This window comes from Scaptodrosophila lebanonensis, unplaced genomic scaffold (assembly GCF_003285725.1).
Source record: "Scaptodrosophila lebanonensis strain 11010-0011.00,11010-0021.00 unplaced genomic scaffold, SlebRS2 tig00000043-arrow-pilon, whole genome shotgun sequence".
Lineage (NCBI taxonomy): Eukaryota > Metazoa > Arthropoda > Insecta > Diptera > Drosophilidae > Scaptodrosophila > Scaptodrosophila lebanonensis.
The window spans coordinates 12427707-12454646 of record NW_022060545.1 but is presented as its reverse complement, the minus strand read 5'-3'; the positions used below and the strand labels follow the sequence as shown (position 1 = coordinate 12454646).

The 26940-nt window shown below is 41.5% G+C and overlaps 3 protein-coding genes across 4 annotated transcripts; 1 reads left to right on the top strand and 2 right to left on the bottom strand.

Moving 5' to 3' along the window:
* Positions 1-235: 235 nt before the first annotated feature.
* Positions 236-9855, top strand: LOC115622500 (endochitinase A). Its single transcript, XM_030516447.1, has 4 exons — positions 236-1764; positions 5439-5653; positions 8049-8393; positions 9023-9855. Exons 1-4 carry the CDS (start codon positions 666-668, stop codon positions 9368-9370), a joined length of 2007 nt encoding a protein of 668 aa, XP_030372307.1. The 5' UTR covers positions 236-665; the 3' UTR covers positions 9371-9855.
* Positions 9856-13071: 3216 nt separating this feature from the next.
* Positions 13072-22779, bottom strand: LOC115622192 (CLIP-associating protein). Of its 2 annotated transcripts, none has more exons than XM_030516081.1 (2): positions 21819-22779; positions 13072-18085 (listed from the first exon to the last, which is right to left on the bottom strand). In XM_030516081.1, exon 2 carries the CDS (start codon positions 17982-17984, stop codon positions 13413-13415), a length of 4572 nt encoding a protein of 1523 aa, XP_030371941.1. In that variant the 5' UTR covers positions 17985-18085; positions 21819-22779; the 3' UTR covers positions 13072-13412. The 2 variants fall into 2 exon arrangements, with proteins under 2 accessions (XP_030371941.1, XP_030371942.1); XM_030516082.1 differs by lacking the exon at positions 21819-22779 and adding an exon at positions 18398-18452.
* Positions 22780-24087: 1308 nt separating this feature from the next.
* LOC115622709 (asparagine synthetase [glutamine-hydrolyzing] 1-like) lies at positions 24088-26116 on the bottom strand. Its single transcript, XM_030516740.1, has one exon. It carries the CDS (start codon positions 26008-26010, stop codon positions 24334-24336), a length of 1677 nt encoding a protein of 558 aa, XP_030372600.1. The 5' UTR covers positions 26011-26116; the 3' UTR covers positions 24088-24333.
* Between the last annotated feature and the right edge of the window lie 824 nt (positions 26117-26940).

The following is a 26940-nucleotide window of genomic DNA, read 5'->3' as shown; positions in this document are numbered from 1 at the left end:
CGCCCATTGATAATATACGTGTACATACATACTATACATACATATATATACATATATACAGCTATTTTCAATGACTTCTCTTTGCCTTCTGTTTGTATGCCTTGCAGGATAAAAGGAAGCAGGCAAAAAATCTGGAAAAGAAAACTGCAAGTGTGGCGAAAATTGATTCAAGCTTATAAACGGCTACGACTGGCCATTGGAATTATATATATGGTCAGTGGGTGTAGACAAGCCCCAAAGCCAGACAACGACGACGCAAGGACGAAGCCATTTCTCTGAAAAAAGGATTTCCAACAACACCAACAACAAAAAGGCCGTCAAGCAAATTCCTAGTCAACGTACACACGAAAAAAGGAGAGGAGAGGAGAGGAGAGTTGAGCAACAACAAAAAGGAAAGAAAGAAAAAAATCAATAATAGACACATGTAAGCGGATACTCTGTTGGGTCCGGCACGACCAACAATATGTTTGGGCAACAACAACAACAACAACAACTACTACAGCAAAAGCAGAAGCAACACAAACAACGACAATGTGGCTAAAAGCTACTGCGAAGCCAGCGCGTGCCTGCAAATAGTGTCCTTAGGTGCAGCTCTAGTAAAGTCCTAAGGGAGTCCTTTGCCCGCAGAGAAGCAGCCTTGGAGCATTGTTGGAGCTCAGCTGACCATGGCGGACAGATACGCCACCTCGGCCGGCTACTACGAACGCCAACAGCAGGCGGCCAGCGGTCTGCCGCACAATTCATTTGCAGCAGCTCAGCCCTATCGATCGTATGGCGGCTATAGTCCAGCCCCTGGCTATGGGTATGCACACTACGGGCAGGCCCCGTCGGCGTATATGCACGGCTATTATGGCGCCCAGTTTGAGAGTAACGCGTATAGACGCTATGCTTCCTATGCCTCGCCCCATTACAGCCAACAGATGCCGCCCGCGCACTCCGCACATCAATCACCGGGTCTCTTCACCCCCGCCGGCCAACAACTGATACCTTCAAGTGTGCTGCACTATCCACCCAGGCAGCCACCCTATCAGCCATCACAGCCATCCTCGCATGCCAGCTATGCTAGCGCAGCTGAGCAGCAGCTGCCCCACCACTCCGTCTCAGCCTACAACGCTTCCTCGCACTTTGCGCATGCGCAGGCGCGTGCAGCAGCCGCTGCCGCTTACCAGGCTAGTGCAGCCGCTGCCGCTGCTGCTGCGGCCGCCTCCTCCTACTCGAGCACACCCATGCCCTACACATCGAGCGGCGCGCCGCTGCCGCCACAACGCTCTTCTACACCAGCGCCCAATCGCACAGTCTTGCCGCCCAATTTTCTCGAGCCTTTGCGCAACTATGCCGAGCAACTAAACGCGTCCAGTCTGCGCAGCAAGCTCGACGAGCCGCCAGATTGCGGCCGCAGTCAGGACTTAGAGTCCGATATAGCTAGTTCTGGTGCTTCGGCTGCTCCTGCAGCTGCAGCTGGTGCTGGCGCTGGTGCCTCACCCCAACGATTGACCACTTCCCCACCGCTCATAAGTGCCACTGGAACGGACAGCGGCATCAGTAATTGCAGCACTCGAGCGAGAAGCGACAGCAGTCAGAGCACACCCGTCTATAGCAGCGAATATCCCGTCAATATGTCCGTCGAGTCGGCTTCGTGCGTCTCTTATCATTGTCCCGGTGATGGCAAGGACTATGAGGAGGAACAGCCGCGTGGCGCAGATAATGCGGAATTGGAGCCATTGGGCTGCGATATCAACGTGAAATCGGAGACGATTTCAACTGGTAAGTTAAACATTTTAAACAATCTTAACAGTTGTCGGCCATTTTGCTTCACACTCTATTTAATTCGCAATTATGCGCGACAATTTCAAATTTATGCAAACATATGTCAAACGGGATTATGTAAGACATATAAATGCACTCTAGGCGAGAGGCTCACCGAACCCAAGTACCCCCACAGTGGGGCGAAAATGTCCAATAAAGAGGTAATAAATCTCCAAAGACATACGAGTATTATATTTGAAAAGGCAAGCAAAAAAAATATCAAATGAGCTAAATGTATAAAAAGAGTTTTCCTTTAAAAATTATAAAAGTTCAATAAGTTGAAAATAGATCAAGGCATTATCTAAATTGTTCTTCAACTTCAAAGAGTTCAATTCGAAATGTCGCAAGAAGTTTGAGTAATAGATACTCAAGCGGTTTGTATAACCAGATTTTTATTCCTACACTCTACAGTTTAACCTATTAAAGGTATACCTACAAGTATTTGCTTAAGCAATTCAGGATGAACAATTTTCATTAAATAAAAAGAATTTTCTAAATATTAATCAAACTTAAACATTAAACAAATAATAACAAAATATTTGTGTACTTCGAGATTTTTTATTCCTGCTAATTGTGTCTTCTATAAAATTGTACAATATGGTTAAACGTGTTTGTTTTTTCGCTCAATAATTAATGTCTAAATAAATGTATCTAGTTCTTGTTTATAGTGGCATAATAGGCTTTTCACTTCCTAGAATGCTTCAAAAAAATAATTGCTCGCACCACAGTTTCGTTGGGCAATAGCAGACATAGATTTGTATGTTTTTTAGAAACCATTTCATTCTATTACGAACCACTGTGCCCGCTGCGCCCCACGCAGCGTATGCTTGATTTCCAATGCAAATTAATGCAAAAACTGTCCATTTGCGTTGCCAACATCATCGTTGACGTCGTTGTAGTCGCTGTCATTGTCGTTGTCGCCTCCGCCGTTGCCGTAGCCGTTGCCGCCTGACAGCGATGCCTGTCAGATTTTGCAGCTACTTTCATGCCTTTCAGCACAGCCACACCCCTAAAGCCCCTAAGGCCCCGAAGCCTACCTTGGCGTCTTGTTTTTTCTGCCAACACTCCACCAATCACCGTTGCTGGTTAGCTGCTGAAATACTTCCGTTTCCTGTCAGCTTGACTTTGCGCAGGCAAATCGGGCGTGACGACGACGTCATAACGCTTTAAAAGACTTCAAAATTAGCTGTCTATTTATACTACACGCAATGCCTCAATGCCTGAACGATGGAATGCCTGAATGGACGATGGATCTGCAGCCTATGCCGGCTCTGATGAGACGCTATTAATTTTTCGTGTGTTTTTTGGGTGACGCTGGTGACGTTGTATCCCCATGTGCAAATCAATAAGTTACCTTTTGACGTCGCACACACACTCACACACATACACACACACACACAGCACACATTAGAGAGCTTGTCATACAGTAGCCGTTTGAAAGGTGTGAAGTGAGCGCGGGAGCGTTGAAGAGGCCTGCACACAAATACAAATACAAACACATGCACACTCACATGACAGCTTTTCTAAATATTTTGTAATGTAAACGTACATGAAGGCGCTGTCGTTATCAATGGGTGGCAAGCAAACATTCACACACACACACAAATAGCATATGTAGATGTGTGTGTGTGTATATTCATTACGCTTTGGGGGTGTGCGTGTATAATGTCATCACAGCCAGGCATGTAAATGAACTTTACAGCAAAATGTAACCCGACATGCTCGCACAAGCGGTGGTTGCAACAGCAAAAATCAATGGTCCTCATGAGTGGTCGCACAGCTAGGCAGACCGATGTATAAGGGGGATGTACCACTGATCGAAGGGGCATTGCACAAGGCTACAAATCGATTGCCACATCGATCGATGCTAAAGTAAAACTAAACATGCTGCAATATCTATTTAAAAGAGCAACATTATAAAATAGATTTGTTAAGAGGCAATCAGTTTGAGAGCTCAAAATATTAATTTTATACTTATACTAAAAAACCTTAAACATTTCATTGAAGTTGCTATTATCTTGTTGAAGTGAATATATTAGGCTCATTGCAATAAACTTTGACATGTGGAACTAACTTTTATATGTCCTGGCCTTTTTTCTTGAGTTCATGTGCCCTGATCTGAAAAATGTCATTGAGTTATTTTCTCACTCTATTTCTCAATATAATTTAAAAGTGGCGATGGCTATAACCTGGTGCGTCTATGTAAGACGGCAGGAGGTGTTATGGTGTATAAAGCATTATCTTATTATGGCACATGCTAGCACCAATTTTATCAAAGACAATGAATGCAAAGGGATATTTCCATGCTTTCCATGCTCGTTAAATAATATTTAGAGAACCAAAAATTAAATTTGTACAGTTTCATTATCAACAATTTTTGATCCTGGACAACAATACTCAACCACATTAGACCTCATCCATGTCAGCAAAGCCGCTTGAAGTTTCGTTTCGCCGCCTAACAATTGTTTGACTTAATTCCAAACAGGATCCGTAAGATAGTGGTTTAAAAAAGGGATTCCATAAGTGGCTCATTGCAGCATTAAACATTTTCAATTTTAAATTTTCTTTCACTTGATCGTTATTATTCATCTCAAAAGTTTAATTTTACATATTCCAGATTTGAAAAGCATAATTTCTACGATATATTTCGACCAAAATACGCTTCAAAGGACAAATACATTTAAATAAAAGCGAAGCACAGCAATCAGATTGAGGAATAACACCTCTATATCAAGCCATCAGCAGCAGGAAAATAAAACTTTTCACTTCACAAATATTACGGTAGCAGTAAAGTTTTAATTACTTTACGAAAAGCGAAAATGCTATTCAATTAATTTCTATTTACTTTTTCACGCTAGGCAATCAATCAGTGCGCCAACACGTCAATCACAAGTTTTCCATGAAAAAAACGAAACAGAAATGGGAAAAAACTGCAGTCCGGGTATTTCCTCAATATTGTAAGCTTGATGCCATAGCATTGCATGTCTTGCCAATTCGTAAACATTGCAAGGGCCGCATGCGCGTTGTTTGCTATGGAGCAGCGCAAAAAAGTATGCTATGATTTTTTCCCTCATTTCGCTTGGCATGCTGCTCACGCAAACTGGCGCAAAAAGTGTGGGGTGTGCGTGTGTGTATGTGTTGGACGTTCAACAAGTGTAAGCACGCGCTCTCTAACTCTCTTTCTTTCTTTGACTTGGCGCTCTTGGGAATTTATCGCGTTCTCTGCTGGCGAGCAACCCCCAAAATAAAATTACGAGAAAAATTAATAAGCGTAGGCATCTTTTTTTTACTTTTTTTTCGTTTGTGCGCGCTCGCCTGTCTCTATGTATGCGTATGGGAGCGTGTATGTATGTGTGTGTGTGTGATATGTTGGGAATTTTTACGGTCAACCTGTTTCCCATGCTCGCCCTACCTTTTTGGCTACGCTTTCTAACCCTTGATTGCTTCAGCACGCATGACGAAATAATAAGGCTTGCCCGATTTTCACACTAGAAGCCATTGGAAGACAATTTGATCCCAGAATTAGCAGCACAAAGGCATCTGAACTTTAATATTTGATAAAAATCTATTCAATTATCGATTTTTTTTTACCTTAACTACCAAAGTGTTTCTATACTGCTTTTTACTTACAGATGACATAAGCGCCAAAGCGACATCGACGCCGACACCACCACCTTTGAGTAGCATTGATAAGCAAGAGGCTGCTGAAGGGAAGCCCACAACGTCGCCCACGGATGAGCCAGTGGTGGCAGATGTTGTCAAGCAAGCGGAAATCAATTTGGTGAAGCCGAAAGAGGAGCCTGACGATGCCGAGCAGCAAGGAGCGACGACTGCGGCCTGTGGAGCGGTAAGTTTGAAAGCGCAATGAAATTAGTGGCAGGCGGTTTGGTAAATTGCAAATTAAAACTGCAGCTGGAAGCGGTCACAGTTTGGTCTTTTTCTCATGTTGGGGCAAGCGCTAAATGACTGAATGATAATTAATTAAGTTAATTAAGTTGGGAAAGTGGCAAAAGCAAATTTAGGTGCAAAAACTATTAAAAAAAACTACATTTGTTGGACATAACATTTTAGATCTAGTTATAGTTAAGGTTAGGTGGAGATGCCAATGCACCAAATGAGAGCTTAAGAAGCGCATTATAATGCCATATATTTCGATTATTGGTCATGTATTATTTTTCTCAATTTCTGGTATATCTTTAGCCCATATAGGAATATTCACAATACATCGAATATATAATATTTTACAGTTATTTGTCATTAATAATGCTAACAAAATACAGGAAAGGAATGCTAAAGTCGAGCAGGCTCAACTCTAAAATACCCTGTACCATCCCATTTATTAAAAAAATTTAATTTACTTAACTAATGAAATGAAGTATCAAATATTCCATACATGCATACATACATTTGCATTTACATCAGAATCGTACTTGTACATATGTATGCATTACATAATTATGTCAAAGCAGCAACAAATACAGCTGCGGATACGGATATATAAGCACTAACTGGATATGACTACCAAGGAGTATCTGGATACCGAGTTTGGTTATTATAGCTCTTATACTTTCTGAGATCCTTGCGTTCATACAGACAGACGGATCCAGATCAAGAATATATATACTTTGTGGGGTCTACATCCCGCAAACCTACTATACTCTTGTAAATGTACAGAGTATAATAAAAAAAAGGTTAAATGATTTTCTGATATTATTTTGCAAGTGTATTTCTTTCTCGTTGCTTTTATTTAATTGTAGATTTTTCTGTTTTAATGGACACTTCGCTTAATTTTAATTTACGACTTAAAAAATCAAATGCATTTCGCTTATTATTCGCTTTTGTTTTAATTATATCATTTAGTTGCTATCTGGCTGGCTATAACTAATAATTCACAGCCAAATCATAAAAAGTACAAATAAAGTGGAGAAAAAATGCATCGAGAAAGGAAACAGAATTTAAATGACTTCTTAATTAGCAAAAGCAAAAAAGGAAAAGGTCCAACCGGTAAAGAAAGACATGTCGCCAATTAACGTAATGCAATAAGAGCTTACAAAATTGAAATGTATGAGCTTTCTTGCAAGGACTTTATTGCTTCTTTTGAGCCTATTAAACAGGATTTATGCAGAAAACCCTTAAAGCTTTCAGCCTCAAAGAAGCACTTCAACCTTCAACCAATGAGCATTTTGGCAACCTGTCCGAAGCGAAAGGCTAATCTTAAAAAATTGTTTGTTCAAGCATACGGGCAGCTTCTCTGGCATTTTTCATTTCTCACACACATACGCACTTTGCCAATCATTCAGCAGCAAATCTAGTGTACAGATTTGTATTGAATTGGACTGCGTAAATGCAGGCAACCAGGACAGAGAGCCAGACAACAGCAGCTTTATCAAAGTGCGTCCCCAGCTCGAATTAGGCCACAGGCACTCCACAGCCAACACCAACACCAACGCCAACGTCAACGCTAACGCGAAAGTGCGCACGAAGATGCTGATAATGACAAACAAGCGAATGCGACGCACAACAATGCGAGGCAGTCAGCCAGTTGGCCTCACAGCCAGCCAGCCAGCCAGCCAGCCAGCCAGCCAGTAAATACACCACCCAGTCAAGCAGACAAATACACATGTTTGTATGTACGAATTTCCGTATGTGTGTGTGTGTGGGTGTATGTGTATGCATGCAGCATCCTTCAGTAACAGGCAAAAAGAGAAGCAAAAAGCGAAATGCGTTTAGCTCCATCGACCGGCTTTCTTCCATTCTTTTCGTTCCTTACCAACGCGCAGGCAATTTAAATAAAAAATAGAGCATAAAAGCTCACCATGTTGACAGAGTTGAAGAGAGGGAGAGTGGCAGAGATAGAGAGGGCGCGAGAGGGAGAGAGAGAGCTCTGACTTAGAGAAAGAGCGCGTGCCAGCCGGAAGCCTTTTTACAGGGTGTTGCGAAAGTGGGCGCGTCATCGATTTTTGGACAAGTTGAACTTCACATAGCCCTGTGGGTGGCATCTCCATGCATACATATGCAAGTGTGTGAGTGTGTGTGCATTTGGCAGTTGGTAACATAAAGCCTGAGCCCGTGCCGCTTAGTTGCGGGGGCGCAACTTTTCAAGTGCTGGGCCACTTCAGCGTAACAACTTTTTGCCCGTTGAGTTTCCGTTACGTTTTCGCTATTTCTATTTTATATATCATTTTCGTTGTTGTAATTTGTGTAACTAAATCGATATTTGCTTCCTTTTTTTGTTTCTACAGCAGAATGACAGCAGCAACAGCAGTTGGTGCCAACAGCAACAGCAACATTGGAGCCCAGCCAAGCGTCTTCCGCGCACGCCGCCCGTGCCGCACAACTCACCCGTTGGCTATGGCCAATCGTCGTCAGCAGCGCCGCAGCCGCCGCCGCCTGCGCTGGCGCCGCTGCTGCAGCAAAGCAGCAGCAAAGCTCATGGCACACGAAATGCATTGACCGCCAAGGGTCGCAGCAATCGCATCATCGAGTGCGATCTCATTCCGAGCAAGAAATCAAAACGAAAGAGCGCCAAAACGTACAGCGAGAGCAACACTGAGAGCGTCGAGTCTACGGTGCGCGAGCAAATACGCGTAAGTAGCGAGTATCAAGTACTAAAGAAGCTCTTCAGTTGGAGTCAATAAGAAAAATACTTATTTCAGCAAGTGATTTTCCATTTTGCAATAGATTTTATTTAAAAACGCCTTTTCAAATTCTCCTTTGCAAATTCTATTTAAAAAATATATCAAACTGAAGAAAAGTTTCATTAATATCAGAACAATGCACTTTCTTTATACATATTTTTCGTATTTCCCAAATGGTTGTTTTTTTCTAATTAGTTTTGCATTTAGTTCGGAATAATCGATCTACATCTAAATAATTTGTAAAAAAAACCATTTCTGATTTTTGTAATCAAAATATGCTCTCATACTAAAATAACCATTTAATTAGGACTAAATAATTGCTGAGGTGCATGGTTAGGGATCTTCTTAGACTAGATTAAAAACTAGACTAGAAAATGTGGAGCAAGCGAAAATAACATAATTTAAAGCTACTGTGCTTCAAAAGTATGTTTCATAAATTTAAACTATTCAAATCTTGTACGGCTTTTATGAATGCATTTGTGCTTGAATTATTTGCCTCCACATAATTAAATTTTTTATAGTAGAAAAAACAAAATTGGTTTTAAATTATTCATTCTATGCTCTCTCTCTCTCTCTAGGATATCAAGCCGCTGCCTGGATTTCAGCAGGCGTTTGGTTCGACAGAAATTGGACGTTTCTCGGAAACATTTCTGCAAACGCCCGAAAATATCGTGGAACGCATTGGAACGCATTTCGATGAGTATGGCAGTACGCCATATCATAATCCCTACTACGATGCCACGCCCACGCCGGCCACCTACTGGGCTCCCTACGATGAATGCAACAACTACAACAGTCAAATGAGCCGCAATCGATTGCGCTCGCATGGAGGCTACGGATTCCCCGACTACATGGCGTATGAGCGATATGCCGCATACAGCGCGGGTCGGGGGCGTTATGGCGAAATACGTTGCAATGGCTACTGAAAGTCTAGCATAATAGAAAACTCTATATTTAAATAACTATTGAAAACCTAAGCAGCCAAAATTGTTGTTAGTCGTCCCGTATCATTGTCATTTCTCTGTGTGTGCCTTTTTCGGTCAAAATTCAACATTGCTCCTTCAACAAACGCCTCTTTTCGGTGTGTTGTCGATGCGAAATTGTTGTCGAAATTCATAAAATCGAGAACTTGAAACAGCTAAAAACAAAACTTAAAGAAAGCAAAATATGGTATTGAAAACTTAAGATACAAATAGCGGAATGTTTTAAATGTTTTAAAATCAGCAAACATGTGCAAAACCGAAACAAGTAACGTACATACGATTTGAACCTTCTCCTCACTGTACATAGCAACGCATTTCAAATACAATAAACTTACACATTATGACAAAAAAAATTCGCAATTTTTAAAAAAAAGAACATAACCAAACAGTCTACCAAACATAATAATACCTACAAGTATATTAAGCGAATTGTTAATACATGCATAGCTAAAATCTGTAAATATATATAAAGCGACTATATGAGTAGCACAGTTTTGAAAGATTTTACAGTTTTGAAGCCATTGTGTAAACGGCCTTTGAGTTGAGCCGCTTTCAATGTCTATTGCTGTTCAATTTAGAAATAATTACAAACTTTTGGGTAACTCCCACTCTAAGATAACACAAATAATATTGAATAACATTATAGTACTATATACAGTGCACGTTTGATAAAGTGGAAATGGTTAGACAATACAAAAGAAGGTTTTCAAGCCGATTTGGAAATTGAATTAAAAAGTTTTGACACTTTGTCGTTGGAATATGAAATAATTGAAGGATTACACATCAATGTATTTTTTGAAGCCAATTAGTTCTTATTGCAATTTTTTATATATATTAGTTACATAATTGTACTAATTTGAATACTTCAAAAATTATTTTATTTATGAGTTTTAATGGCTTTTACAAAAATTACACGGCGTACAAAAGCAAAGGAATTACAATTATAAGCATTTTCTTTACTTTTTTAAAATTGATTAAATCTTGATTGATTTGAAGCTGTCATCTAATTACCAAATTTTGTTTGTTACTTTAGACAATATTTCGAACATGTGGAAAGTTAGTCTTGCAATATTTTAGTATATTCCATTGGACACGACGATTAAAAGATCAACTTTATCAAGAGTGCACTGCGATTACCAAACAAAAAACATGTGCCATTAAGATGTTCTTTACTTTGAGAAATTTATAAAAATTGAAATGTCTCTGTTAATCTAAGAAATCGCGAATACTTTTAAGCGTGTATAAATGGCGTATTTATGAAATCAATGCAACAAATTTTATGCAACACACACACACATAAACACACACCAGTACAACCGCACTAAATTTTAAATCGTTCTAATTATTTACTAAATAATTTGATAAGGTATTTTCTTTTCTTCAATTTAAGTGCCTTAAGTATATGCGTTTCAATATTTTTATTTGTAAAATTTGTAATGCAAAATATTTAATAGAAATTCGTTTGGTAACGAAGGCAAGTTTTTTTATAAAATGATGTGAAATGCATTTTTTTAGACAACCCCTTCAGGTTTCATGTGGGCCCAAAATTTAAAAGGAAACTGAACAAATCAAATTATGAAAATAATGAATAATATACACAGACACACACACACACACACACATACATACACATCGAGCGACATTTAAATATGTTAAGTAAACAATAAATAGTAAAACATTTAGTTTTTATGTAGCACACACATTTGTAATTCTACAAAGAAGAAAAGAAAATAGAAAATGACAAACTTCGGCACGCCGAGCGCTAAAATACTCTTGAAAACATAATGATGATGATGATTATCAGATTAAATGTGTGGAAACCCGACTTTAAATGCCAGAATATTTCAACAGCTCTCAAATGCAAATACTCTCAACGCCAAGAATCAAAATGCGGCTATTACGAGAAAATTGTTGATTTTCCTCCGAATATACTAAAGTCAAAAGTCTCCAATTTTGGATTTTTATATGTATAATATTTAATCTATGGAGTATTTAACGTCCACATTTAATTCCACAACTTAAAATAAGAATAAAGCAAACAAACGAGAATGCTACATTCGAGAAATCTGGAACGAACTTCCGCCGCTATGTTATCAGCACTCATAGCAAATATAAAAGAATAAGCTATATCCAGTCGAACGGACGGATATGAGTCGATCGATTTATCTCCTTTATATATACCTTATGAAGATGCTTCCTTCTACCACAAAAAGAAGTCATTAAGCTTTTGAAGAAGAATACGAAATAAGCCTTTGGTTTGGTCATTTTTGAAGGAGATGACGTCTCCGTAGCTTCGTCTTCTCCTTCTTGAATTATCGAACCAATTTTAGTGAAAAATAAAAATGTATTCTGGTTTTCCGGAATTTGAGCAGAAGAAGTTCATCACTTCACCATATATCTCATATATGCTTAGCGGTGTTCGCTGAATCGTTTATTTTCTGATGTCCAGATTTTGCTTCTTCTTTATCGCGTTCTCAAGAAAACTTTATTCTCCCACTTCTGTGCTGTATATGTGTATATTGAAGCCCCAAATTATATGATCGAAAGCAATTTAAAGTTCACATTGGAAATTAGGTTATTTTGGAAATGAGGAAATGCTTAATACATATTTAAAATCGGATTAAATATGTCAACGAATTTAAAACTACTTTTAATAATCCGCCGATTGGATATTGCAATTTACACAGCATAACATTAAAACCCCTTTTCGTCCGTTTGTTCCAATGGGATTATTTAGATCTGCCTGTATTTGAGCAACAATTTATCTAACAGTTCTGCCTTCTCCCACAAACAAGAGAGTATTGAAAATGTTTAAAACAAAAGAAATAAATACTCACCCGAAACGATAAAAGTTCGTAGCGATGTTCTTTTATGCAAACCATTTACAGTTATGTCTAAAAGCAAACCACAGAAATAAAACAATATTTTAGAACATAAGTGTCTCAAATTTATGAAATGTGTAAATATTTAAAAGTTTAAATTTTATGAAATAAAAAAAGGTGACAAATATATGACAACATTTTCTTTGTTTATATCGGGATTTTTGTTTAACTGTTTTATTCATTTAATTAAGTTATAAATATTATTACATAACCTATAATTTTATTGTTTGTCTCTAAATTAATTACAAAAATAGTTCAGTTGTAAAAACAGCAGGGTTCGAATTAGCAATTTTTAGATTGCTGCTGCCCAAAAAATATATACGAGTAGTTATGAACAGAAATATAGGAGAATACAAAATAATTAATCGTCTGACTTGTTGTTGTTGTATTTTTGTTTTTTCATATTTTTTCGTTTCGAATTTTGACACACTTACAAACTAAGCGTAGAAGAAGAATCAGAATCAAAAGAAATATAAGACGCTGTATAGTTCGAGCTTGGGGATTATTTGGAAAATAATTCTTAGGAAATCAATAAAAATTATACAACTGAGCAAAAGTAGGAAAATTTATTGAGGGGTGGTTGGCTATAAGTTTTAGTTTGTTTTTGTTTTTTTTTTTTTTTCGTATATATAAATAGTTGATTTTTGTTAGCTATTTTGTAGGCTTTTCTATATGTTTATGTCGAGGCCTTTGCAATTTTTTTTTTTATAATTTCGTACATTTAAATTTGTATAATTTTATATGTTTTTGTTTTTCTATACGTTCTTCTTTACTTTGTTTTATTTTTTTTTTAACACATATTAACGAATTACAGAATTTTATTGATCGATCAGTATGAATTAATTTATAAATAATTAGTTTAGATATTGGTTGGTTTTTCACTTTTTGCGTATAATGTTAAAGAGAGATGAGATGACCTCAGGGCCCGCATCCAAGTGGTGTGTGAGTGTATGGTGTGTGTGTGTGTATGTGGATGTGTGAGTGTGTGTCTTTGTGGCGTAACTGTTGAGTTTTGGATCCCTCAGTTAATCGTCTCGTACGCTTGGCGTGGGTTGTTGCTGCTGCTGCTGCTGCTGGTTGGCTTGTCGTTTTTGGGGTCGCAATCATGAGGATGAGGCCGCCGAGCTGGTTTTTGTCGAGCTGCCGCCGCCGCTAGAGTTGCGTTGCTTCTCAATATAGACGTTCAGGAGTCGCACCTTGCTTGGATTCAACACAGACAGTTTGGGCTTGACCTTGTCCTCGCCCAGTACCACATACAGCTTGACAATACAAAAGACTGCCGCCTTGCGCACCATCGACTCTGGATTGTCGGCGGAGTGGGCCAGATTGGGAAAGACAGCGTCTAAATGTGCATCCGTTATTTCGCTACCATGTCGTTCCGTCAACTCTAACAGAATCTTGATGCCGCACAAATTATCCGGAAAGGCGCCCGTCGCAATCACCGGATTCACAATCTCGATGGTCTGGTCGAGGGGCAGTGAGCCCGCAATGCGAGGTATCATCGCATCGATCTCTCGGAGAGCCTCCCTGCTGTGCTGATAGCATTTCACAATTCTCAGCACGATCAGCTCCAGGAAATTCATCCAATTGTGTCGCATCTTGTCGCTGCGCAATATTTTGCTCAGCACCCGCAGTCCGGCGAACAGTACGTCCGTGTTATCCGAATGCAACATGGTCAGTAGCATGCGCATAATGGAACGAAAATGCTTATTGGGCAGTTCACAGTTGCCTCCTCGTATGCAAATTCCCAGATGCGTCAGCGACGACAGAATCTGCTCGACGGGCATCTCATTGTTGAGCGTCAGAGCGACGCGTATTATTTCGCTTTCGCGCAAATCATTGGGCAGAATCAGCTCACCGTTCTCGGCCACATCGAAGGAGATGTAAACTTTTCCACTGCCGTCTGTGGAGTGGGAATTGTGTGGGGGCGGCGAATTGGCCGATTTTATGGCGCTCTTATGATTGGCTGCATCGCCCAATAGCTGCGCATCCAGACGCATTGTGGCACTCTCCGGCGTATTCGACTCTGTGGTGTTCGCCGATGACTGAGTTTTCGAGTTCGAGGATAGGGAAGCACATGAATCCTGTTGCGCCTCAGACAACTGCTGTTGTTGCTGCTGATTATGGTACTGCGAATGATGACCGTTGAAGCCGTTGGGGGGTGCGGTCGCTAGCGAGTGATATTGACGGGGCTGGAGCAGCGGCTCGGCAACGCCGCCAAAGCAATGACGTATCTCCTCAGAGGTCTTGTGTATATTATGCTGCACCTCCAGCTCCGTGCCATAGAACAGCTCCTGCTCCACAGAGGATTGGCGTGAGCGCGGACTAGTGTTGTAGTTGTGATTCTGTAGGGAAGCGAACGGACCACCCACCGATGGACTCTGCAACGGTTTGGGACTGCTGCTGCTTAGCGGGGAACTGCTCGGCGAATTGGTGCCAGAATTTGTGCTCTCCCTACGTATTTGCGACTGTATGTGCAGACGCGCCGAGTCCTGATAGCCCTTGGGCAGAGCGGCCAACAGTTTAGTCATCTGTGGCGTATTTAGACTGTACAGGGCAACCAAACAATAGCGTGCCTGCTGTCGCAACTCCATAGATTTCTGATCCGAGGCCAGTTGCGTCAGCTTAAGGACTGTCCGCTCACAGGCGGTGGTCTGGTCGCTGGGAAAGTCGCTGCTCTTGCAATACATCTTGGCCAGATCGGTGAGGAAGCGCAATATGGCGATGCGCGTCTTCGGTGTGGGCGTTTGCGTCGTATCCGATATTATGCGAAAGACCTCCTTAAGCTGCAACTCTGGTGGAAAGTATTCATTGACCACCTGTAGGGTTTTCCATATCTTCCCATGCATTGAATTGAGGAGCTCTGTGCCCAGTTTATTGAATAGACGCGTCAACAAAATAAACAGCCAGTCATGCAAGTCGGGAGCATGGACCAGAATCAGCTCTGTGACAGTGTCCAGAAACAACGAATAGACCTTGGTGTGGGTATCCATGAACATCTTCCGAAACATGTCCAGCACACACTGCAACTGCTGTGGCGTCAGCTCCTTGCCACCGGCCAGGTACTGCGTCAAACTGATGAGCCCATCCTTGCGTTCCGCCCAATGCGTGGAAGCACAATACTGGATGATCGTCTCTATATCATCAAAAGGCGCTCGCTGACTGCTCCAGTCGAGACGGGTGCGCGAGCCGGATAGCGAGTAATTAGAGTTGTTGCCACGGGTATAGGAGGAATCAAAAGACCGTTCAGAGCACACAGATGAGGCCTCCGAATCGATGTCATCAGACTCATCACGACCGAGCAGTTTGCGTCCAATACGCAGGCCACCTGTCCGCATATAGTCACCCGATACGTAGTCCGGCTGCTGCCCATCCAATGACGCATTGAGATCTCCTCCACCGGCCAGTGTGTGCTCAGCCTCCCGACTTTGCGCCAACATACGGGCAGCTGCAGAAGGACGCACTAGATTATTGCGCTCGGGTGTACGGCGAGTCCCGGTGCCGCTGCCAGTGGTCGTGCCATATAGACTGCGCTTCATCAGTCCACTTGCAGAGCCGGCTCCCAATCGTGTGGGACTCGTCTCACGTGAACTGGCAGTGGAGCGTGGTATGCCAGATGCTTTCTTGGGTATGGCGCCGGTGGCTCCACGATAATAGCCGACGCCGCTCATGCCATATGTTTCTCTCAGTTTGGTCGAGGGCGATGTGGATCTGGAGCCAGGCTGTGACTGTGAGACACCAGAGCGTCCACGTGTGCGCGGCATCGCAGTGGGCGCATTACTGCTTGCGGAAGGCGTTGGCTGAACCGAACCTTGTCGCGAACGTGGCAAGGAGCCGGTGCCGGGCGGTACTGCAGTGTTGGTGGAATTGCTCGGCCCCAGCGGCTTCTTTGCTCTCGAATAAAGTGTATATTGTGCACGTGCCTTGGCACGTTGTGCCGCCGCCGTATCTACTGCTGAGACGCTGCGCATGCCTGCAGCCGGCTTTTGGAGCGTGCCTGGCGAACGGGCAATGCGTGAGATGGTGCGTCTGGTCTCCAATTGCAGCTGACTGCCGCCATCGCGTTCACGTTCCAGCGCTCGCTGCGCCGCAATGTCCAACGTACCATAGATTTGATCGGCAAGCTCTGGAAAGTGCCGACGGAAGACCCAATAGGCGCAACGAGAATGCCGTCTGGCATCGCAGTCAGCATCCCCAATGGATTTCTTCAGCACATCGCGTAAAATGAGCGCATGCTTTTCCAGCGATTTCGTCTGCCATTCCTCAAAGAGCAACACCAATATTTCACAGAGCGCTGAACGTATATCCTTTGACTTGGACTGTTGTAGCGTATCCGTAATGATGCGTATTAGCTTGGGCGCATGTGTATATTTGATAATATAGCGCAACGCCAGCGTCGATGCCGATGCTATAACCTTGGCCGAGTTCTGTATCAGCTGTATCAATTGTTCCAATATCGACAAACAGAAGGTATCCAGTTTGTTATGCAATGTTTTCGACATATAGGCAATGGTGATGCATGCCTCCCGAATCACCTGCGACCGCAACTCTTCTTTGAGGACGTCCACGAAGGCGAGCGACAGTTCCTTTATCTGCACAACCAAAAATTGCGGATGTGCCTGAATGTTAAGCATTAAAAGCGCACGAACTTTCTTTAATGCATCCACACGCTTCTCCCAATCGGCATTTTTATCTCGAATGACCAGCAATATTTGCTTGTATACATCATCCATGTCTTTAGAATTAAATACAGATAGCTGGGGCACTAGCTCGAAACTGGCCTCGAAGATTTCCATCGTCACAGCGCCTGCATCGCCGGACACATCATTCATGCTCGGCTTGGCCCTTAATGTGGACGCGGCCGAGTGTAGTGGACGCTTCACAATTTTTGTGGGTCGCTCACGCACGGCAATGTTGTCGCTCTCATCATGTCCATTCCCATTTCCATTGCCACACTTAATGGCCGATTGCAGCAGCAAGCCCTCCCCCTTCACTTGATCGAACTTCTGTTCGAGCAACGCTAGCTTTGAGGCTGGCATATCCTCCATTTTTCGCAAATCAGGACGCAGACGATCGCCCACATGCTTGTAAATCTCCACCAGCGTCTGTATGGCCGTTTCACGTACCGCCACTGTCGGATCTCCGAGCAAGATGGCCACTGGTGGAATATAGTTGCGCACACTAAGCTGTTGCGTGCCATACTCGTGCAGTGTCGTGACTATTGTCTGCAGAAACTCTTCACGCACCTTGGCATTCTTGTGCTTAAAGCAACTGGCGGCCAATTTATCGATCAGCCCCTGGGGCGTAAGCACTCTGTGCTCCATCAGATCACGCAACAGCAATTGCGCCTTCTCGCGTACCGTGTCACGATTGTCACCCAGCCGATCGATAACATGCGGCAGTACTGTCGCCGTATAGGCATTGAAGTCCGACCCCAATCGCTTGATTAGTTCCGAGAAGGCCTCCAGAGATTTCTGTGCTATCTTGAAATGACTGCCCGTGAGCCAAGGCATTAAGCCGTCTATTAGGAAGCCCATGTCCATGCAGACAATGGAATTGGTGTCATCGCTTAGGAATGTGACCAGATCCTCGGCAAGCTGCACCTTAACCCGCATATCAGCCTTGGGCATCAGTGCGATGAAGCCATCCAGATCGTTGGGCTTGCGGTACGCCATTGTGTGGTGTGCGAGTGTGTCAGAGTGTGTGCAAGTGTGTGTCTCCGTGCAAGGTTGCCCCTGACCTTGAGTTCGCTTCGTCTAGTTGAGCGCAGCAGCAACTGCAATAAAAAAATAAAACAAAATAAATTTGTTGTAGCTTGAGCTGGCAAATGATATTAAATATTTATTTATTGAGATATACTTGCAACATCACAAAACAACAGAGGCACGCAAGCACACGGAACAACAAACAAGAAATCACACTTGGGAAATGGGACTTGCTATGCAATCTTAGATTGATTGTTTAATTTTTTACGAGTGCTTGGAGAGAGTGCTACAAAAACAAGATGGTGGCCAATCAACTTTAAAAAATAACAGTACAATGCTGCAAGGGCACATTACATTTATAAAATTTCTCGTTTGGGACTTACAAAGCTTAAAGTCATAGGCTTAAAGTCATGATTAGAATTAAAAATAAATCGAAATATATATGTAAGTACTTAGGAAGGATACAAAAGCATCTTTGAGCTTGCAAAATTTTTTATACAAAATATGTTTTCAAATTGTTTAAAAGTTGACTGAGAAGGCTCACAAACACAATTTCTCTACATAACTATTGCAGCATATTCGATAAGCCTGTAGCTCCCCAAAATACCCGTATATTTTATAATTTCTATGAAAAATATAAACTTTCCTAATCTACAAGTATACCACATATTAACTGGGAAAAAACCTTAATGTTCGAAAATAGCTCTATTTTAATCTTTAGAAAATGTTTTCTTTAGAAATTTTTATCAAAGCTTGACAATTTTATTTCATTTAATGTAAGTCGAGAATTCCTAACAAGCATATTCGATTCGTAGATAACAGAAGACTTAATATTGCAACACATAGGTTTGAAGGGTTTGCTGCCTTTTTATCTGCGAGAGATTTCTAAGAATGATGTTTTCCTTGTAATTAACTTTCCTGAAATATGTCACCCATTGAACAAGAGAGAAGAGGCAAAACTAAGTTAAATATGTACATACATGTCTAAAATTGAAAATATCTGCTTAATGTAGGAAAGTTATGATGGCGATGATTTTAAATTAAACTAACATAATAGATGCTGACAAGGAGCTAATAGTTCAACAAGTTTGTTCTATTGAATCCACGCATGAATGCATTTATGCATTGATGCATCTATTGTATAGAAAATAAAATAATCGTCTTATAAGATAAGTATTAATTACTGTACGATTCAATAGTATAATAATTTTGCTAGCAAGATTTGTAATTTTTTCTATTTAAAGTGATAGAGAAAAGTGGTATTACCCTTTTAAATTACTCAGATAACAATAACATTGTACTTGTTTATGAAAAAATCCCGCAGTGATTCAAAAGTAGACACGCGCGCGCGCACTGAAGTGAAGGAAGAAGAAGCAACAGCTCTGACAATCGACAGTCACACATGAGAATCAACAAAATAGAAACAATTTTTATGTTTGCTGAGATGAGAGCGGGGACCAATAATGACAACAACAACAAAAGCAGCAACAGTGGGGCTCGAGCTTGTGAAATGAAGTCAGTGTTTGAACGAAAAGTAGGTGAATGGTGAATGGTTGCGGGGGTGGGTTCGGTTCTTGTCTGCTATAGTCGGGCATATGGGGCGTTGTTACGTGCATAAACATGAATCATCTCACCGTGTTGAGCGTGACGATGATGGTGGCCAAATGGGTGGCGGTGGGCGGTGAACAGAATACTACCGGATGGTTGACTGAATTAAAATAATAATAATAAACCAAAAGATAGCTCAGACAACGTGCAATGCTTGACTTGCCTGCCTCATTCTTTTTTGGGCAAGTACGGAGACGACAATGCGACGACGACTTGACATAAACGGTAAGACGCCGGCAGCGACGTCGGCGCCTCTGCCATTGTTGGCAAACCGTCCATGGGGCGACGTCGATGACGTGCGTCAACGCGAACGTCGCTGCCGCCAATTTGCTTGTTGGGAGAGCGCAACGCCGCAAACGTGCAAAGAAGTTATCTTCGTCAGCGTCAAAACTATATGCTCTTCACTATGTTTTACAACAATAATTATTACACTTTATGGCTGTAGGGCCGCAATCTATTATATACGCTTCTAAGTTTATAAACAAAATTGTTTCCAAACAATAACTTTCTAAATCGATCTGACAAAAAAAATTCAATAAAGCCTTGAGGTTTCAAACGTCATGCTGATCATAAATGTATGGATGTACATACATACATACATACATATGTTTTCTATAACAAGACACTTAATTGGTGTTACAAGCTTCCACAACAAAAACAATATAGCCCTAAACTTTTCAGTGTAGCGTATTAAAATATTTATGGAAATTACATAAAAATATACTACATACATGGACTCAAACATACACACACATACTATACATACTTTAAATGAGATAATTTAGCCGTTTTTTAAGCGACAAGCGCGACTAACAAATTGCTAAGCAACAACAGTGACTTGTTTGCCTGCGATAATATTTGAGAGAGCAGGGCATGCCAATTGGAGAGATAACGAAGAAGAGAGAAAGAGAGAGCACGGCAAAGGCAGCGACAAGTGCGCGAGCACATTGCACATACGCAATTTTCTATTTATAAAAACAAAAAAAAAAACATCAACAAAATAAAAACAACAGCAACAACGGGTGACATCGTCGGTTGGTTAGTTAGGTAGGTAGGTAGGTAATCAATGCCGTGTTAAGTGAACGCTAAGGTCGAGCCAACTTTTATTTGTCGAAGCCCAAACGCCTGTATGCATGTAACTGAAACTAATGCCGTGCCCTTTGCTGTGCTCCGTTTATGAATATTGTGTAGCTGACAGATAAGATATAAATTTTGATTAGGCGCGTCTCTTGCTATATAGCAACAGATACTTGTATTTAGATTCTCTGTATACACTTAAAGGGAGAGTACTTTAGCTATAAGATGGTGTTTAAACATGCATCAAGCATAAAATATGAATTAATATTAATTAGTCTTCTCTCTATAAAATTTAGTTTTTTAAAGTCCAGTTTGGATAGGAAACAATTATATTTGTGGCAGATATGGTGGCCCATTTTTAGAAGCAAGTGGAATTTGCCAGAATTTAACTATAAGCTACACTAACACACTACATTTAGTGGATCTTAGTTAATTATTTCTCATTACTTTTACACATTTACTCAATAAGAGTAATTTTTGAAGGTCTTTAACATTCATGCCAGTTTAAATGAATTAAATAAATCACAAGAGTTTATCAAAAGTATTTGAAAGAACATAACAAGGTATGTGCACACACAAATCTTTGTATATAATGGAATTTAAGGCAAATGTGTGTCATTGACACGACCTCTGCATAACTTTTTTAGGGTATATAAGCTGCGGTTTTCTTTTTGGCTGGTCAATTGTGACAAGCCAACTTTGTGGGTTAATTGAACGCACTTGCAATGGGCGGCAGCCAAATTAAAGTCAGTGCTGCTGTGGCGCTGCTGCTGCGCTGTCGCCGCTGACTTTGGCAGCGTCTCGAGTATGGAGCTTGCTGAAGGCGAAGGCTACTGAGGCTGGGGGCCGGCAATTAGCAGATTTGTCTATGTATTTAACAAATGCCGAATTATTTTCAAATGTCACATGAGAAACGGAAGCGGAGGCGAATTTGAATGTGAACGTGAATGCGAATACAAATGCGTGTCTTGGCCAAATTGTTGGCCGATCTTTTTTTAACACTTGCCGTACACACACACACACTCAATTGTAGCTATGAGATACACACACACACACACACATGCAAACATACAGCTAACAAACACACGCACAATACACATACATAGTGTATGAACTCACTTTATTTGCAAATCCGGCTGCGACGATTGTTGGCAGCTGTGGTTCTTGTTGTTGTTGCGACCGCTGCTGAATGTACGACGACGCTGGCGCTGACGCTGCTTCTGCTGCGGCTTCTGCTTTTGTCACACGCTCACTCGCGCGCTCGCTCACACTCAATATTGTTTTGGGTTGGGCAGGCGCAGGCGGCAGCGGCGGCGGCAGAGGAACGAGCGAACAAACGTACAACAACTGCTGCTGCTTGGCCCCCTTAGTCAATATCAAAAATTGATTTTCCAGTCGCAACTTTAAGGAATACCTTGCAATTCTCACAAAATAGTTTATAAACAATTTTCAAGCTCACAGACCAATTGCAAAACAATTGCGGAGCTGAGATCACAGTGGCTTCTTCTTTTTGTTATTGTTGTTTTTGCACAGCAGCCGTCAGTTTCACTTTGGCAAATTAAATGTCATTTCTTATTGTGTTTGTTGCTATTATTGTTGTTGGTTTCTCTACCGTTATTGGTCGCTCGACGTCACCATCGACGTCGTGCTGCTGCTGCTGTTGCTACTGCTGCGGGTTCAACACAAATTCCAATGTCTTCTTGTAGTAGTACTGCTGCTACTTTTTTGTACGCGTGCGGCAGGCGGGCAGGCTGCGCCGCTGCTGAGTGCTGCTGCTGCGGGCTGCTTTCGTGAACTTTTTCTGTGACGCGCTTGCTGTTTTTTTTTTTCTTGCATAGGTTAGTTTTGCACTTGTAATTTTGCCGGAAAGCACGCGATTATTTTGGCAAACATCACATTTTGTTGTGTATTTACATTTGCAGTGTGTCCTGCGCCCGAATTATTATAAATTTTGCACTTTTTACTTAATTTATACACGGAATTTGAGCCCGTTGCGATTACGCCTGCTTCTTCTTTTTGAGCTAGTGTATGTGTGGAAGTATTTTGGTGGTGGCCAGCAGTCTGAAATGTAGCATGTTATCGATATGCTGTGCACAGACAGCGTTGCCATCGATGTCGAAAATTGACAGATGTGGCAGCGCTATCTTTAATCGAAGAACCGCTCACTTTAAATTCAATTGGTTGGTGCAATTTAAATGCATATAAGTTTTTCAACTGAATGAATTATAAAAACATTTAAATTTGATTAAAGAACAATACAAAGAATTTAAAAATAAATGTTAATAAATTAAATTTAGAATCATTCATACAAAATTATTTTGTTTTCGAAAATTTAATAACATAAAGGTTATTGTCATTATCTTGTTTGATTGAAACATATATTGAAATTGTTGTGATCATTTTTAAATCCGTAAATTTTTCACCTCTACACACTTCCATTGTTATTAACATCATAAACCTGAAGTGTGCTTTTTATTATTCTTCTATAGCCACAATATAAGCTTTATTATAAACAAAAGGTAATACCATAATCCTACCACTTGTTTGCTTTTTCAGCAAATTATGAGTATGTAGGAAGGTACATACACATAAGTGTACTATATACTGATAGCAACACGACTGTTTTTAAAAGAAAGGAAAGAACAAAATTTGGCACTTTATTTGGCAAGTCAGCATTTAATTGGGCAAACAAAATTCTGTTACGAGCTTTATGCACCTTAGAATATTTTGCATTCATACGCTTAAGTATATGTATGTATAGTAGGCGAGAATATTATTATCAACTGATTTTTTTTTTAGACATACCCACTAGTGCCAAGGTACATTTATATTTTATGTTTATTTTTATATCATAGGAACAGTGGGTTAGAAAAAGTCTTACAGCTCCACACAATTGCATCGTTTCAAAAGCGACCCACTTAAATAAATTCGGATGCGATTGGTGTGTATTATGCATTTTGTTATCAAAAATGTATATGTCCAGAAGTCTGAACTTGAGCCAATTCATTTTTCTATGCTAAATAGAGCTGAAACTCTACTAACTTAATCGGTTGCTAGCATACAGAAGTGTAGTCCAGGGTATTAAAACGTCGATGTTGCCAAAGATAACGTTCGTTCTTGTTTATTGATAGGCTCAATTACGGAAAAATTTGGTGAGCCCGCACACTTGAGGCGACAAAACACGCGATCCATTATATGAGCATAAATAAAACTCAAATCCGGTTGTATTTGCAACATAGAACAGATGTGGGAATTGTCGCTTATCAACATCAATTTGTTAGCAATCAGCCAAGAAACAAACGTACAATCTTCACCGATTTAAATTGCCGAACAATGCAAATTGGGTGACACGTGCGGCAGCAATAAATGAAAAGAAAATAGTGTGGCATTTAATTCACAATCGTATACACTTTATTTATGTCTTTACAAGAAAATTGTAGCTTGCATAATCAATTTTTTGTTGTGGCCAGAATATGTATATATATACTTGTACATATGTACTCGTATGGATTTATGAACAAAATGTTTAGCTTTGTACTCAAATGAACTGCAGACAATGATAATGAAATGCGATTTTTTTTTGTTTGGCTATATACAAAAAATATATGAAATTTTATTCTAGAAACTAAGCTAATCAGTCTTTGTTGACCTGGTGGACGGCCTGTGCACGACCCGACGGATCCTCCGGACAGCCCCAATCCAGACGTGGCACCCAACGCATCACAGTGCGAGCAGCCGGCTCGCCCGGAAATTGTTCCTCGAAAATGCAGCGATAATAGAAGGCCTCCTTCGTTGTAGGTGTATTGAAGGGGAAGCGTTCGGCTGCTCCAGCGAATTCCTCATCGCTCACGTGTGAGGTGGCCACACGCCTAATGTTGTCAATCCAATCGTAGCCGACGCCATCCGAGAACTGCTCCTTCTGGCGCCAGAGTACCGAGTCCGGTAAATAGCCATCGGCAAAGGCAGCCCTCAAAATGTGCTTCTCGATGCGATGCTGTTGCACACCTCCCAGGCAGTTCTGTTCACCCGCCATTTTGTCCTGAGGCCTGATGGACATCACATAATTGACAAAGGCGGTGTCCAGGAAGGGCACGCGCAGCTCCAGACCCTTGGCCATGGTCACCTTGTTGCAGCGCAGGCAATCGGATAAATGCAGCTGCTCCACACGCTTCACCAGCTCCTCATGAAACTGCACGGCATCTGGTGCCTTGTGGAAGTAGAGATACCCGCCAAAGATCTCATCCGCTCCCTCGCCCGAGAGTATCATCTTGATGCCCGTGCTCTTGATGTAGCGCGCCAACAACAACATGGGCAGGCTGCAACGCACTGTGGTGACATCGTAAGTCTCCAAATGATACACAATATCGCGAATGCCGTCGAGCGCCTCATCGATCCCAAAGACCACCTCCTTGTGCTCGCTATCGATGTATTTGGCCACTAGGCGAGCTGCCTCAAAGTCGGGAGCATTGCGCAAACCTACCGAGAAGGTCTTTAGACGAAATGCGGGATCCCGTTCACGCATTATCTTCGTGGCTATCGAAGCTATAAGACTGGAGTCCACACCACCAGACAACAGGGCACCCAAATGTACATCGCACTGCAGATGTGTGCGTACTGCCGATTCCAGACTGCTGCGCAAAAGGGACAAATCACAGGGCACGCTTGGGATTTGCTTCATCCAGGGCTGCTCGAAGTGCCGCCAACGACGCAGTGCACCCACTTTGCCAAAACGCGCCTCGCCCGGCGTAAATGTCTCCACACTAACACAACACTCCACCAGGCACTTCATCTCAGACGCCACCCATAAATTTCCAGCAGCATCATGACCCACATACATAGGTATAATGCCAAAGGGATCGCGTGCCAGCAACAGCTCCTGAGTCCGCTTATCATACAACGCGAAGGCATACATGCCCGTTATGTGCTGCAGCAGCTCCACGCCAAAGTCCTCGTATAGTTCGACAATAACATTGCAGTCGGACTTGGGCTTATAGTGGCCACGCCTCTTGGCAATGCCTGCCGATAGTTCCAGATAGTTGTAGATCTCACCATTGGCCACCAGCACCAAGTTGCCATCGGTGGAGACAAAGGGCTGATCGCCCATTTCCACGCCAACCACACGCAGACGTTCATGCACCATGGCCACGCCCTGATCGGCAATTAGTGCGACACCCGTGGAGTCCGGCCCACGATGTCGCTGCTTCCCACTCTGCCTAAAGGCCAGCTCCCGCAAGCTATGACGACTTCCGTGATGCACACGCGGCTCAATGGGCCGACCATCTGCTGAGAATATTGCGAAAATGCCACACATGGTGTTCCTCTATTTTCTAATAGTTCCTATTTTTCCAAGTAATATCTATCCACTTTTCAAGTAGCCACCAACGATACTATTCCTTCTTCTGGTTATTTTATTAAGTTGATTTGCACGCCTCCGCCACGTTTTCAAGTTCGATGTCAACTAAAATTGCAAACCGGCGACGTCTGCCTTTTATATTGCGCCGGCCAGTTAGGCATACACAGACAGAGAAAGAGAGAGAGAGAGGGCGACAGACAGAGAGGGAGAGCAAAGTAATAATGGAGAACGAGTTGCTGTCTGCCTGCCTGATGTTTGAGCAGCAAAAAGTTGCGTCATGCATTTTCTCGATGCTTACCGGCGAATCCGAATCGTTTGCCTCGTATTTGTTTTCAACCCATACAGCCAAATCGGCTAGCTGGCATTTTTGTTTATCTGCTTGACATGGGGGTCCAGAAAGAGGATAGCTTATCACCGCCTCTCCTCACCCAATAATTATAGTTCCCTAACACACTTTTCTTCTATTGTTTTCTTTATTTACGATGTACAATAAATAAATGATGTGAATATTAATTCATTTAACTTTGTGCTTACATTTTCGGTGTATATCAAACTTTAATAATCATATGTCGTGCAGTCTTATTTGACGACACAAATAAATAAATTAATAAAATTTATATTTCCAGATTAAAACCAGTTTGTTAATAAGAAACCACAATACCTGACTACCATTTACCAATTAGTCTAGTCTATTACGAAAACGCTTAAACAAAAAATGTTTTTTAATAAAAAGGTAAATAAATAATTTCATTATTTAAATTTAATAAATATTAAAAAGGTTTATACAGCTTGATTCTTTTATATTCCCTTTAAAAGTAAATGAAATGGTATTTAAAATAAAGATTAAAAAAACACACATTATTCATTTAGAATACTTACATTTAGGAT

Coding starts and splice junctions, on each gene's coding strand:
- LOC115622500 (XM_030516447.1), top strand. CDS start 666: ATGGCGGACAGATACGCCACCTCGGCCGGCTACTACGAACGCCAACAG. Junction 1,765..5,438: donor ATCGGAGACGATTTCAACTG/GTAAGTTAAACA, acceptor TTTTACTTACAG/ATGACATAAGCGCCAAAGCG. Junction 8,394..9,022: donor CGGTGCGCGAGCAAATACGC/GTAAGTAGCGAG, acceptor CTCTCTCTCTAG/GATATCAAGCCGCTGCCTGG.
- LOC115622709 (XM_030516740.1), bottom strand. CDS start 26,010: ATGTGTGGCATTTTCGCAATATTCTCAGCAGATGGTCGGCCCATTGAG.
- LOC115622192 (XM_030516081.1), bottom strand. CDS start 17,984: ATGGCGTACCGCAAGCCCAACGATCTGGATGGCTTCATCGCACTGATG.